Consider the following 15,074-nt stretch of genomic DNA (forward strand, 5'->3'; position numbering starts at 1 on the left):
TCTCCTGCTGCTTGCCAGCCCAACTAGTCTTTAGGTGACAAAATGCCTCCATGCCAACAGCACACGCTATTCCTACTGAATGGAAACATCACCATCTCTTGTTTGCTGGCTGATAAACTTCTGGCCCCATTAAATGAGGGCTCAAACGTTGTCTTCAGGAACCTTCCCAGAGGCTACAAGGCTTTGGCCCTCTCCTAATTTCCACAGTGCCTTGTTCAGGCCTCTTTTTGGGAACTTGTTAGATGTGGGTAACTGCCCATTTACAGGCTAGCCCTTCCCTAGATGCTGAATCCTCAACGGCCAGTACTGGCTTCTCTTCTCTGGGGCCCCAGTGCCTCACACAAGTGGCTTTCAGTAAAGTTTTTCCTAAGGAAGGACTGTCCTGGGTGGAGATGGGCGGAAGGGGAACGGTCACAGGCAAAGTTACCAGTGTTTGAAGCAAAAAAGAAAAAAAAGTTGCCAAGCTTTATTTAGGCTGCAGTGGTTACAGACAACACTTCTAACCCTATACCCCACCCCACCCTACTTGGGCCCCTGAACGGGTTCGTCTCCCCTTTCCCTCCAGTCTCACTTCTTGTCCTCCTCCTTCTTGTCCTTCTTGCCGTCCTTGGTGGCCTGGGAGGCCAGGGAGCCCATAGCATTTCGAATGGCCTCGTTGTTGGGATCCACGCCTGGAAGGTTCTCCAAGACACTCTGGAGGAACTCAGGGTCCTGCATCACGTCATAATCATCCTCCTCCTGAAAAGGTGGCAGTGTCAGCCCAGTGAGGGGGGCTGGCTGCAGAGCAAGCCCATGTAAAAGACGGGAGTGCACTGCCACACGAGCCCCTCTCCCCACTTGACTGGGGTGGGGGGGCACCTCTGGCCAAGGACAGGAAGGAGGGTTTAGGAAAATACCCAGTGCCTATACATAGTATGCTGGGGTAGGAAAAGGCAACCCACTCCAGTATTCTTGCCTGGAGAATCCCCATGGACAGAGGAGCCTAGCAGGCTACAGTCTATGACGTTGCAGAGTCAGACACAACTGAGCAACTAAGCACATACACAGTACGAACTTCAAAACACTTATTTTATTCTATTTTGTTGTTGTTGTTGTTGCATAGGCATGGCTTTCCAGATCTTAGTTCATTGACCAGGGACTGAACCCCAGGCCTCCAGTAGTAAAAGCACTAAGTCCTAACCACTGGACCACCAGGGAAGTCCCCCCAACATTAAATTACCGACCAATTAGAGGAGAAGCCTGAGAACATTGCTTTTTGAGCTCAAAGGATAAAAACAGATGCCATGACCTTTAGGTTTCCTGCTATTAGACACCTACTCCCCCACTTTTCTTTTCCTGGACCCTCTTTTCACCCTCCTGGAAGATGGTATCACTGAGAATTGTCCAGACTGCTCCCACCAGCAAGGAAGGGAAATTACAGAATACTTAGGACATTTCTCCAACTCTGGCCACGTTCTCCTTAGCAAGATTTACCCACAAGAAACATTACCTCCATGGGTTTCTTTCCTTCTGCTCTAGAAAGAGCTCATCTATGAAACCCTGAGAGAGGAACGGTTCCAGCCCTAGCAGGCTGAGGATCTCAACACAAGGGGATTCTAAGGCTGATGGCGGCATGGAGTCATCACTGGCCCTCACCTTGGTGGGCTCAGATGTATCCATGGCTGAACTGGCATCCATGTCAGCTGACTCTGCCTGGCCAAACTCTGAGGAAGAAAGGTCAGTTTGTTCAGTTCCACTTCTTCCCGCAGTGTCTCTGTCTCAGCACGCCCACCCAGGCCCTGGCTCACCTGCACCCTGGAGGGACATCTGCATGGCGTAAGCAATCTGCTCTTCCTCAGTCATACTGCTTAGGTCAGGGAGCCCAGTGCGGCCAAACTCCTGCTGGCTGATAGTCATCTTCAGCAGGGCATCGTCCGAGTCTAGGAAAAGGAAGACAGCGGCAGGGTGGAACTGTGCCCACCTCCAAGCCCACGTGTTTCCACACTGCCAGAACCCCAGCCCCATCTACACCAGCCCTCCACAAAGCACCCTGCAGTCCCGGGACTTCAGATTCCACCTCTTTCACCTTCAGTCCCGGTTGTGGCTATCCCAGCCTCAGCGGCAGAGGCGGCAGCTGCCCGCCGGGCCTCTTCCTCTTGCCGCTGCCGCTGCTCTTCCATAGAAACACGCAGGGCCTGGTCAAGGGTGAGGAAGGTCAGACATTCTCCAGCCCTCAGTCCCCTGGGGCGCTGGGGAAGGCAGCTGAGGGGTGGGGACAGACTGTAAAGGGGCAGCTTCTGGTTTATACCCATGGGGAAGCAGCCGGAGAGATGACAGATGACACAGGCAAAAAGGATGGACTTGGGAGAAACCCGGGGTTTTGTGGGGAGAAGCAAACAAGAGAGTCTGACAGTGGTGCCCCTAGAGATCAGACAGAATCATGGGGAAGAGAGACCTAGAGGGGGTCTGGGAACACAAGCAAGGGTCCTTAGGACGGTCTAGCCCTAGAGAAGCTGGATGCTGTGTGAGAAGGATCAAGAGGCCACCTGGGCTCTCCGGGAGGTCAATGTTTGCTCACCAGGGCCAGCTCAGGGTCAGCGCTGGGATCCACTCCAAATTCAAAGTCACTGGCACCAAGACCCAGCATGGCACCACCTTCCCCAGCCAGTATGGGCGAGCTGATGAGGGCATCGGCCAGGCTGGGCCCAGGAGGCACTGTAACCAGGTGAGACCCGGTTCCGTCTTTGCCATTCAACGTGTTTACAAAGGCGGTCAGCTTTTCTGTGTTCACCTCCTGGGCAAGAAGAACACAGGAGGCTCTCCTTCCCGCCCTGCCCCCACTCTCTGCCACCAGCTCCTGCCTGCAGCTCCACACCCCCATGCAGACACTCCTCTAGGTAAGGACTGTTCCCTAGTTACAAGCAAAGCAGTCATTGGCCCCCAACTGGTCCTTACTCACCTTGTCCCCCAAATTGATAATGTCAACATTTACTTTCCCTTACTCACCTCTTCCCCAAAATTGATAATGTCAACATTTACTTTCTCCTTCTTGAGGCGTTTAGCCAGTTTCACCAGCTAGGAAGAAGGGGAGAGAAATGGGGAAGTCCGTTCCATACTACGAGGGAAGGTGACACACATCACAAGCATACAGGAGTGGGTGAACCTCTCCAAGGCCCCCTGACAGAAACACTGAATTCTGCACAACCTCCTTTCCCCAAACTGATGGACCCAATGCTTCTTCCTGACTCCCCCGAGAGCCAACAGAAGCCCCCTCCCAAACATGTGGTGGCCAAACTCCCACACTGCCACTTAGACTCACATCCTTCTCATTGTCCTCCACAGGGCTTCCCACAAAGGCAATGATTCGCATCTTGTGATTCTTGCCCTGCCGGTGCTTCAGGGCCAGCTTGAAGAGGAAGAGGAAGTTCTTGGAGTCAGCCACAGGAATCCTCCAGCTCTTTCCTATCACTCTTTTCCTTATGGCTTCCATATACTTTGAGCCTATCATCACACTCACACCAGATCTACACCCCTCCCTCCTCCCTTCCCTTCTTTCTGTGCCTCTCTGTAGATAAGGAAGAGGGGTGAATTCTCTAGGGATCTTCACCGATCATCCCACTATATCCTTTCCACTCTTTTCTCTAGATCATCTCTCTTCCCCGGTGCTGGTTCTCACTCCAAGAGTCCAGGGGGAAAATGAGTAAGGGTGAAGGCTGAATCCCAGAGCAAGGAGGAACCACCAGAGGGATCCAGCAGGACTCACGTGGGCCACGCGAATGCCAGTGCAGAAGGTGATCTTGCCCTTGGGCTGGACAGTGTGAAGCTTAGACAGGATGCGGCCAGTGTCTGGGGTGAGTGTGGTCAGCACTTCACAGTCACTGGAATGGGGCAAGAAGCACTTTTGTGATTTCAGGGCAGGACAACTGCCTCCAAACTGTGTTCGACTCATCTACTCATCTTTTCTTTAGAGACCTTGATAATAACTGTTATCTCTATTTTTCCTGAACACCTACTGTTTAGAGAGTAGATCTTCCAAGTTCTTATCACAAGGAAAAAACTTTTAACTATGTGAGACATGGATATTAATTAAACTTACTGTGGTGATCATTTTACGATATACACATTATCAAATCATTATGTTGTATACCTTCAATTTACACAATGTTACATGTCAATGACATAAAACTAGAGAATAACTGGAGAAAAATCTCTAATGTGTGGATATGAAACACAGAAAATAAGAAGGGGGTGATTTTGAGAGAAGCTTGCCCTCTTCCAGTATTTCACCCAACCTCTCTCATGCCATCTTCCTCTCAGGGCCCTGAGAATTCTCTACAATAGCTGGATGTTCCTTCTTCTCTCTCCTATCCTCTTCATTTTTAGACTCATTTTCTAGCTAATAACATGAATGCTGGGATGGGCAGTCACTCATTTGAGGATTATCAGTTCCTAAAACAAATTACTTTTGGGGTAACACGATGTGTGACATATGCCCTGGGAAGCTAACCCCAAATCACTTTTTATTGTCTTTAAAATACAGTGAGGACTGCCCTGGTGGCAGAGTGGTTGAGAGTCCACCTGCCAATGCAGGGGACACAGGTTCAATTCCTGGTCCAGGAGGATTCCACATGCCTCAGAACAGCTAGACCTGTGTGCCACAACTACTGAGCCTATGTGCCACAAGTACTGAAGCCCGTGTGCCGAGCCTGTGCTCCACAACAAGAGGCTTGGGCTTAATGAGGAGCCCAAGCACCACAACTAGAGAGTAGCCCCAACTAGAGAAAACCTGCATGCAGCAACAAAGAACCAGCACAACCAAAAAATTAAAAATAGAAAAAATAAATAAAATACACTGTGAAATTTTATCCCAGGAAATTAAGCTTCACAATTGTATTAAATTCATATGGAGAAGGCAATGGCACCCCACTCCAGTACTCTTGCCTGGGAAACCCCATGGACGGAGGAGCCTGGTAGGCTGCAGCCCATGGGGTCGCGAAGAGTCGGACACGACTGAGCGACTTCACTTTCATTTTTCACTTTCATGCACTGGAGGAGGAAATGGCAACCCACTCCAGTATTCTTGCGTGGAGAATCCCAGGGATGGTGGAGCCTGGTGGGCTGCTGTCTATGGGGTAGCATCGAGTCAGACACGACTGACGCGACTTAGCAGCAGCAGCAGCAGGTTAATATTAACTTTTTTAAAAACAAGTTCCTGCTTATATTTATATGGAATAGTGAAGAAGGTAGTCTAGGAAGGTGATGGGCAAAAGCAGACTCATGGAATCTACAAAAAGGAGGTGCCCTAAGCACTGTAGCGGGTCACAGACAGGAATCAGCCCGCCTCCCCCATACGCCCTCCCACTCTGCCCCACCTACTTGGCCAATGTGATGAGGCCCACGTTGTTCTCAGGGTTGCTGCGGGTCTTGGAGTGACAGACTATATTGACAGCATCCTGTTGGGCCTGTAGCCGGGTGGGTAAGAAGTCCCCATTCCGCATGTACTCACTGTTGTCCACGCTGCCAGGTTAGGGGTGAAGCAGGAGAGAGAGGCCACACTGTGAGGCCTGTCTGAGACATTCCCTCCAGTCCCAGAAACTATCCCCCCTACCCCCAACAACTCTCCCATGAGGGGTGCCATGGTATATGGCGGTGGCTCTCAGTCTTTGTCGAACAGAATCACCTGCAACTTTTTTTTTTAATATACACATGACCAAGCCCTCCTCTAGACTTACTGACTCAAAACCAAAGGCGAAAAACCTTTCTAAATCTCCACAAGTGATTGTACAAGTATCCAAAGTTGTGATCTATTAATGTACCATGTCCACCTTTTTATAAGGTGCCTTAAGTGTTATCAATCATGGTCATGGAGAAACATGCTGTCTGCTATTAACATAGGAGTATTCCAAGGCAGGAAATCAAGAGGGCAACTGAAAAATATTTAAGAAATAACACATACTTGGCAGCACTGAGTGCAGGAAAGTACAATCTAAATTATCTGGCTAAATTTTCAACAGCTTTGACAGCTGGACTGAACTGCAAAAATGAGGTTTCATAGATCTGGGGTCTCATCTATTCTATCCTTGTAGTTTTTCACAATCTGTAAGAATCCAAATAACATGAAATACAAGTGCCAGGTTCCTGGAGACCAAAGGAAGGTGAGGAAGTGAATAAGTTATGTACACCCCAGAACAGAATCAATTACGAACTGAGGTCCCTCAGAACACTGAAAGAAAGCAGCGTACTCAAAGAGACAGCTCATCTCTACTGGCAAGCAAAACGGGCTTGGGGGCAATTTTTTTCTTTAGTATCCTTCGCCAGGCAATAAATACAAACCAAAAATGATGAAGAAAAGTAATTAAGAAGCTACTGGAAGACAAGTAGAAAGGGTTGGAAGGATAGTGTTCAGGCAGATTCAAATCCCTACTCTGCTATTTACTAGTTCTATGATCCTAAGGAAGCTACTGAACTTCTCTAACGTCCAGTTACCTCATCTGTAAAATGAGTTTTATTATACCTACCTGCATAGTGCTGGCTATGAGGATTAAACTCATGGAAAGTACTTAGCACAATGCCTAACAGTAAGCATGATACACAGACTAGTTCTTACAGAGGAAACTCAATCTATATAAAGGAGGTCAAGGGCAGACTTTACTGACCATGCTATATTCTTTTTTCCCTGATAACACTGTTTCCAATTACTCTCCCAGCAGGGAAATAACTGCCTTCCCAGCTTCAAATACAGTGGTGGCTAAATATATGAAACAATGGAAGCTTTGAGGATCATCCGGATGGGATAGCTACTAAGTACAAAGGCTGTGGGCAAGACCAGCAGATGGATGAAGGCTGGAAGAAAGATGTCAGAGGAAGACTGGGGGGTGGGGGGGTGGGGGTGGCTTGAGAGGGAGGGAGAACCTACTGTGCAGAACAGGACAGCAGTTCTCATACTGTCATGAGTGCATCAGAACCACTTTGAGGGTGACGGTGCTGGCACTGTTAAAAACACAGATGCTTGGACACCTACACGTGCATCCCTAAAAAATGCAGTTTGGTTTTCCCAATGTTGAACTTTATACAAACAGGATAATACATGCATTTCTAGTGACTACTTTTGCTCAACAGTAAGTAATTTTTCCCAATAAAAATTCATATCAAAATAAGGGCTGACAAAATTATCCAGCTATTCCATAAAGTTTTCATCAAAAAAAAAAAAGAATACAGATGCCTAAGCTTCCCTGGCTGGGTGTCTGAGCCACCAGATCAAGTAGAATCAAATATACACAACTTTTTAATAAGCTCCTCCAGAGAATTCTGAGGGACAGCAAAGCATGAGAAAAGGAGTGGCTTTCACTGCTATTCTATGGCTGGGCTGTTAAAACAGACCTAATTTTTCCTCCTATACCTCAAGCCAGGTCAGCATTCTTACGTCCCATTTTGTATATAGCTCTGGCTCCGCCAGCCTCAGAACGTTTGCAGTAGTCCTCTACTGAAGGGTAAAGGGCAGAATTCAACCTCCTCAACCTGACATCTGTGCTCTTCTACCTGGCTACATCCCCTTTCTCCAAAAAAGGGAACCACCTTCAACCAACAACTTAATAATGAAGTCACACTAATCCATTTTCTACTCCCTAAACAAGCCTTGAGCATGTACACTTCAGCAGCTTTCCTTATGCCCTTCTCTTTACACGTAATGGCCTCTCCTTAACATTTGTCTAAGTCCCTTCAAGGCCCCTCTTAAATTTTTTCCTGAGGACTCCTTAAGCATTATGGCAACTAACAGACGTACAGTGCTGCACAGTTTACAGAGCCCCATGACACACATTTTGCCTACCTGTGCTATGAGAAAAGTAGATGTTACTATTATATTCTCATTTTATAGCTAAAGTGAAAGATTTACTACATTCTCAAGAACATGCAGCTGGAAAGCACCCAAAACACAGGTGTTTGGATTCCAAATCCTGTCCTCTTTCTGCTCTTAACTTGCTTTCTCCCAGAGGCTGCCATATTTAGCAAATGAAAATACAGGGCTCCCAGAACTCCCTGGTGACACAGTGGTAAAGAGTTCGCCTGCCAATGCAGAGGACATGGGTTCGATCTCTGGTCTGGGAAGATCCCACATGCTACACAGTAACTAAGCCCGAGTGAGCTGCAACTACTGAGCCTGTGTGCCACAACTACTGAAGCTCTGGTGCCTAGAGCCTGTGCTCCTCAACAAAAAGCCACAACAACAAGAACCCTGCAAACCCTCACCACAACAAACAGTAGCCCCCGCTCCCAGCAACTATAGAAAGCCCAGGCAAAAAGCAATGAAGACCCGGCACAGCCAAAAATGAATAAATAAGAGAAAATCCAGGACTCCCAGTTAAATCTGAATTTCAGACAAACAACAGTAACTTTTTAGTGAAAGTACGTCCCATGCAATATGTGGGACATAATTCAAATTTTACTGGGCATCCTATGTGTTATCTGGCAACAGTATCTTCCCAGCAAAAAGAAAACCCTTAGGTGTGTGTTCCATGCAACTGGAGATTTGTGTGTGTTTGTGTACTATTCTGTTTTCATTCTAGGCTCACACTTGGAAGAAACTCTTGAAACCTTGCAAAAGTGTGGTCCTCAGTTCCTAACAGCTACTCAGCCAAGTCTGAGACTGATGAAGCCAGAGAGTTCACTGGATAAGAGCCGAAGCGTCTTGGAGTCAGATAATCCGGGGTTTAAACCCAGGCTCCACTACTTAATCGGCTGTGTGATTTTGTGTAAGTCATTTAAAACTGCTGAGACGCGGTATCCTCATCTGTAAAAGGGAGGGAGTATTGTGAGGCTTAAGTGAAATGAAGCAAATTAAATGCCTAACATTTAGAAGGTAGCTTAGTCGGTAAAGAATCTGCCTGCAGTACAGGAGCCTCGCGTTCGATCCCAGGGTCGGAAAGATCCTCTGGAGAAGGAAACGGCAAACCACTCCAGGATTCTTGCCTGGAAAATCCCAGGGACAGAGGAGCCTAGCGGGCCACAGTCCATGGGCCAAGAGTCCGACACGACTTAGCGACTAAGCCACAAACACTTATGATGTATTCTTCTAGTGCCTTGACGGTAACACAAGGAAAAGCAAAGGAGTCAGCGACAAGTGAATGGGGCGAGGAAGGGATTTTTAACTCTCTTCCTAACTAACACCCATCATTTTGAAAAGAAGAGAGGAAGACAGAAGACTATCGTGGCGAGTCCGAGAAGCAGGACTCTAGCTAAAGACAGATCTAGGTTGGTCTAGACAAGACGACGCTATAATGGAGAAAAACAGCAGGGCAGGTCAATGACTGTCCGCGGACTGGGGGTTAAGGGGGGTACCTCGGGCCCGCCCGTCGGGAACTACCTCTGGGGCCCCGGGATGACTCAGGGAGTCGCTGGAGCTCCTTTCCTCCCGGCCAAAGGCCTCATCTCTTCCATCAGGCCCTTCCCCCTCCCCGGGCCCGCCCGGCCTCCGAGCTACAGGCGCCCCCGACCCAGTCCCGCTCCCCAAGGGGGCCCGAGGTGGCTCCTCACCAAACCATAGTGCTTTCCAACACCATCGTGCCTCCTTCCTCCCACCCCGACCGGTTCTCCTGGACCGCCTAACAACAACTCCTCCAATTGGCCCAGCGCGCATCACCAATCACTGATCTCGGTTGGTCCAGCTGGTTCCGCTTACCTCCACGTGTGGCTTTCTGGGAGTTGTAGGCGCCGCCAGGAGAAAAAAAAAAGGTGGGAGCTGTTTGGGGCGGAGGGAGGGGCCAAGTAACACAAAAAAGAGGGCCACGCCTCCACCTGCCATGCTTTTCAGGTTTTCTGGTGGCGTTCCTTGCCGAGAAGATCTAAGAGAAAATGTGAAGGAACTTCTGAAAGTGCTGAAGCTATATCTAATTCCAGCATCATCGTTTTTAAAAAGGGGTGGGATGACTACTGACTTTCCAGCTCCCCCGGTTCCCCATGGCACTCTGTTCCTCAAACTTCTAAGCACTTACACCTCTGAATTGCATTTATTTGTGTATCTGTCTTTCCCATTTCATTAAGGGCAAAAGAAAGTGAAAGTGTTAGTCGCTCAGTCGTGTCCCACTCTTTGCGGCCCCATGGATTGTAGCCCGCCAAGCTTCTCTGTCCATGGAATTCTCCAGGCAAGAATACTGGAGTGGGTGGCCATTTCCTTCTGCAAGGGGATCTTCCCTAACCCAGGGTTCGGACCTGATCTCCTGCACTGGAGGCAGGTTCTTTACCGTCTGAGCCACCACGGAAGCCCCCATTAAGGGCAAGAAAGGTGTCAATCTCTGCTATCCCTGAGTCCACTACAAAGCCTGACATATGATAGGAAGGCAGAAAAAAGTTTGATGAATCAATAATTTTAACTAATCTCCCAAAGAATGGGAGACAACCTAGTCAACCATTTTGGTTTTTTAATCAAGAATCACGTTTTAGGGACTTCCCTGGCGGGCTAGTGGCTAAGACTCTGCGCTCCCAATGCAGGGGGCACCAGGCTCAAGCCCTAGTCAGGGAACTAGATCCCACAGCCACAACTAAGACCCAGTGCAGCCAAAAGGAAAAAAGAATTACATTTTTAAATGTCTTAGGGGATTTCCCTAGTGGTACAGTGATTAAGACTCTGCACTTTCAGTGGAGAGGCTGTGGGCTCCATACCTGGTGGGGTAACTAAGATCCCACACCTATCATGGTATGGCCAAAAAATAACAATAAAATTATTTTAATTAAAAATGCCTTGGCTGGAAATTCCCTGACAGTTCAGTGGTTAGGACTCTGTACTTCCACTGCAGAGGGCACCGGTTTGTTCCTTGGTCAGGGAACTAAGATCCTGCATGCCTTGGCCTGGCTATAAATAAATAAATGCCTTGGCTTGCCTACACACACACTCCAAAGAAAAACTGGAAATTCCAGGTGTCTATTTTGCAGGAAGTGGGGGAAGGAGCAGGGGACCCAGACATGACTACAGAGATGGTAGATGGAGATGGCAAGTGTGTTGTAGACATTTCATAGATATTGATAAAGTTTTAATGGATATGTTCAAAAGTTATTGGTGACCATTAAAGGTATATGAGTAAAATCTCTGTATTACTATGGGGAAAAAAAATCTGTTACTATAATCATAGACAGGAAAAGGAAGAAAAAGCACAGAAAAATCATTAGTGAAAAGTTCAAATATAAACAAAATACTTAAAAAACAAGACATTAAAAAAAAAAACCTACAGAATGTAGGACCTACAAAACTGACAAAAGGTAAAAAAATAAAAGGAAAGGAAAAAACAACATATCAGGCAATAGTAATAAAAGAAAACATGTGTAGCTATATAAATATTGTACAAATAGAATCCACGGTCTCCTGAATTGCAGGTGGATTCTTTACCAGCTGGTCTACCTGAAAGCCCAGCTGTATACATATTGTACAAATAGAAATCAACACAAATAGGTCAAGTCAGATCCAAAGTATTTCATAAAATATAAGATTCAACAACAAAAAATGTTCTGAGTTAATCAGGATAATGCAACTCTAAAGACAATTTGAACATCAGGAATTATTATAAATTAGTATTCTTCTAAAATATATAAGTAAATAAACATTCAGCCCAAACTAAAGGAAGTGAATAGGAAATGAATTAATACTCTCATCACTGTTTTGGGATTCATGATGTCTATACAGGGAAGTGTCTGTCACCATCTCAGCTTTAGTCAGATACTTAACAGATTGTGACCAGTTTTTAATTACACTTTGAAAAGTCTTTGTAGATATTGCAAATACAAAATAAGAGTGGTCATAAAAAAATGAGTCAGTAAATAGGTCCTATATGATGGATTTGATTCAACCTGGAGAATGCAGAATTCATACTCTCTTCATACAGAAGATATCCTGTTAGAACTATGTCAGAAGCTTTTCAATGAAGAGATATGTGAGTTGCAAGAATGATCATGAGATCATGAGAGGTGAAATCTAATAGGATCAGAGTTCAGTAAAACAAGAGCTCTAATATGAAAAAAAGCAAAAACAATTCATTTACCTGTGGGTCAGACACTATTCTAGGCGCTTGAAAGGGAACAAAATAAAGTCTGCCTTTGTGGAGCTTGCATTCTATGGGGGAAGGCAGATAATAAACCAATAAGTCAATGTTGAATAATGATGAAACTAGAGTGGATGTGTGGGTGTATGTTTATATATAAACAGGATATTAGGGAATACTTACAATTGAAAAGAGACCTGAAGGATACCTGGGGAAAAGAGAAAGTGCAAATGCTCCAAGGCAAGAGTGTATTTAAGAACATGATGGCCAGTAGAGACTAAAGTAGAGGGAGAGAAGAAATGAGACCAGAGAGGCAAAGGGAGAAGAAAGGTCAGATTACATACAGCAGTAAAGATTATTCTTAAGGACTCTGAGATAGGAGCTGTTGGAAAGTTTCAGCAGAGGGTCTGTGTTTTAACAGATCACTCTGGCTTCTGCATTGAGAACAGACTGTGGGGGAAAGAACAGGATATAGACCAGTTAGGAGACCATTTCAATGATCAGGTATGATGGTGGCTTACTGTAGGGTGGTAACAAGATGTGAAAATAGTGACATATGGATGAATTTTGCATATGCCATAAGATATAAAAGTTAGGGATTTCCCTGGCAGTCCAGTGGTTAAGACTCCATGCTCCCAATGCAAAGGTCACGGGGTTTGATCTCTGGGTCAGGAAACCAAGATGTCACATGCCGCTTGGCCCACCCCACCTCCCCCTCCAAAATTCTAAGATACAAAACTTAGAAAATTTGCCAATGGATTTGATGGAGGATGTAAGGAAAGGGGGTGTTAAGGGGTTATTAGAGTTGGTTCTAAGCAACTAGAAGAATGGAGTCACTATTTCTGAAGATGGGCTAGGAGGGGCAGGAACCAGCTTTCAGTTTTGGACATATATTAGGTTTAAGATGCCTATTAGACACCTAAGTGGAGATGTCAAGTAAGTGGGTAGATATGCGTTTGCAGTTCAGAAAAAAAATCTGGGCTAGAGATAGAAATTTGGGAGTTTTCAGTTGATCATGAGGTGACAGGGGAGCTGGACAAATGATACAGGGCCTTTAGGACTTTGAGAGTGAATGTAGACTGAAAGAAGGGGTCCTATGTTGAGCCCTGGACTTAATCATACATTTTGAGGCTAGAGAAAAGGAGGAACCAGAAAAGAGGATGGACATGGAGCAGTGCAGCAGCACCTTGGTAAGGACAACCAGGAGAAAGCACGTGGTATCCCAGAAGCTAAATGAAGAAAATATTTATTTCTAGGCGTGAGTAATAAACTGTCAGATGCTGCTGACCTGTCAAGTAAGATGAGGACTGATATATTTAGCAACATGAAAGTCATCAGTGACCTTAGAGTTCAAGAGAGATTGGGGTCATATCTCTAAGACAAGTTTTCTAACTTTGATCACTGGATATTATTAAGGAATTATTAATTTTTAAAGGCATGATAATATTGTTGTATTGTACCTTTAGCTCTTGACCTATATGTTGAAATGTTTATGCATGAAATGATACGATGTTTGGAATTTTTTTAATTGGGGTATAGTTGCTTTTGTCTGGGATTTTAAAAACAGTATTTATTTATTTGGCTGTGCCAGGTCTTAGTTGCAGCATGTGGAATCTAGTTCCCCAACCAGAAACTGAACCCAGGCCCCCTCCACTGAGCAGAGTCTTAGCAACTGGACCACCATTTAAGTCCAGGTGAGTCCCTGTGTGGAATTTAACATAATCCTTTGGAGGTGCAGAGAGAAGGGAAGGGTGGGGTAGAAGGAGGTATAGATGAAACAGATTGGCCTTATTTACAGACAAGTATTGAAGCTGGGTGATGCATACATGTCAATTTACTATGTTTTTAGCTTGAAATTTTCCATAAAATTAAAAAAAAATTTTTTAAAAGAGAGGATAAATTGGAAACAGCTGATGCTTTTTAATGAACTTTAAAAAGAATTTATTTGGCTGCACCAGGTCTTATTTGCAGCAAGAAGGGTCTAGTTCCCTGGCCAGGAATCAAATCTGGGCCCCCTACATTCCCTACAGGACCACCAGGGAAGTCCCTTTCATGAACTTTTAAGAAATAATTTTACAAAAGATACTTTGTTTTTGTGTCCTTGAAAAGCTAAAGAATGAACAGTTTAATCTGAAATCTACTTTAACTAGCAACTCTTTGTTTAAAGAATGAGACTCCAACTGAGGTAAACAACTTTTTTGACTAGCTGAGATTGACATGCTTCAGAGTAAAACATTTGACTAGGATTTCCAGGTTATATTTCCTATAGTCTGATTTTCCTCATTTTTGAAATAGGCCCTACTTGCAAGTGAATATAGATGGCAGGGTATAGCTGTAAAGTAGTGGCTGCTGCCCACCACTAGAGGGACCCCCTGACCAACAGAGGGTATCGAGTGCACCCAGCAGTTGCCTGGGTATGTTGGGAGTGACAAGCTAAGAGCAGCAGCAGGATCATTTTTCCCCTAAATTATGTTCAGATTCAATTCCTATTTGGGAAAAAGTCTTCTTATCCAGTCTAAAGGAGGACTGAGCCTCTGGCTTAAATTCAAATTCAAAACTTTGAGAATCCTCAATTCCTCCTTCATTCCAGTCACTTGTTCCATCATAAAATTTATTACCATCTCAATTCCTTCCTCTCCAGTTGGTATCGCCATCATCCTAAATGCACATTACTTCACACCTAAATTATCCTTCTAAATTGTCAACTTTTTCTATTTGCTGTGATAGAACTGTCATCAGATTGGCTTTGGAATTCTTTTACGTTCCACTTATGGACAAAAACATTCTACATTTCCCCCACTGACTGCAGCTTAAAATAAAAATCCCTCAGCTTAGCACCCAGGGTTTCGTGTTGCCTCCATCCATGTTTATTCCAATATTTTCCCTCAGGTCTCCCTCCACCATTGCTTTCACCATGGTCTCTTCATTGCTCTCTACAACAGACCATTCTGTTAGGAGTGGAGACAATGCTGCTGTCTTCAACTCTCCCAGCACTCATGCCCATTCTCATACTTCTAGGCCCTTGTGCTCAAGTGAAACTTTCCCCAACACTTCAGGCCCAGAGTAACC

At 45.5% G+C, this 15,074-nt stretch overlaps 1 protein-coding gene across 2 annotated transcripts; it reads right to left on the reverse strand.

Annotated features, from left to right (window-relative positions):
- Positions 1-432: 432 nt before the first annotated feature.
- On the reverse strand, positions 433-9,562 carry PSMD4 (proteasome 26S subunit ubiquitin receptor, non-ATPase 4). Of its 2 annotated transcripts, none has more exons than XM_081487615.1 (10): positions 9,511-9,562; positions 5,356-5,496; positions 3,743-3,857; positions 3,299-3,385; positions 2,986-3,054; positions 2,558-2,773; positions 2,066-2,174; positions 1,788-1,919; positions 1,636-1,703; positions 433-738 (listed from the first exon to the last, which is right to left on the reverse strand). In XM_081487615.1, the coding sequence occupies exons 1-10, from the start codon at positions 9,534-9,536 to the stop codon at positions 568-570; spliced, it is 1,134 nt and encodes a 377-aa protein (XP_081343741.1). In that variant the 5' UTR covers positions 9,537-9,562; the 3' UTR covers positions 433-567. The 2 variants fall into 2 exon arrangements, with proteins under 2 accessions (XP_081343741.1, XP_081343740.1); XM_081487614.1 differs by having other exon boundaries at positions 2,057-2,174.
- Between the last annotated feature and the right edge of the window lie 5,512 nt (positions 9,563-15,074).

Source organism: Giraffa tippelskirchi, chromosome 5, assembly GCF_054371585.1.
Source record: "Giraffa tippelskirchi isolate mGirTip1 chromosome 5, T2T-mGirTip1v1.2.pri, whole genome shotgun sequence".
In the NCBI taxonomy this organism is placed as follows: Eukaryota; Metazoa; Chordata; class Mammalia; order Artiodactyla; family Giraffidae; genus Giraffa; species Giraffa tippelskirchi.

Excerpts from the sequence above, each read along its gene's own strand:
- PSMD4 (XM_081487614.1), bottom strand. The coding sequence starts at position 9,536 with ATGGTGTTGGAAAGCACTATGGTTTG. Across the intron at positions 3,386-3,742 it reads CTGGCATTCGCGTGGCCCAC|CTGGCCCTGAAGCACCGGCA; the intron begins GTGAGTCCTGCT and ends TTCCTCTTCAAG. Across the intron at positions 2,175-2,557 it reads CTGACCCTGAGCTGGCCCTG|GCCCTGCGTGTTTCTATGGA; the intron begins GTGAGCAAACAT and ends ACCCTTGACCAG.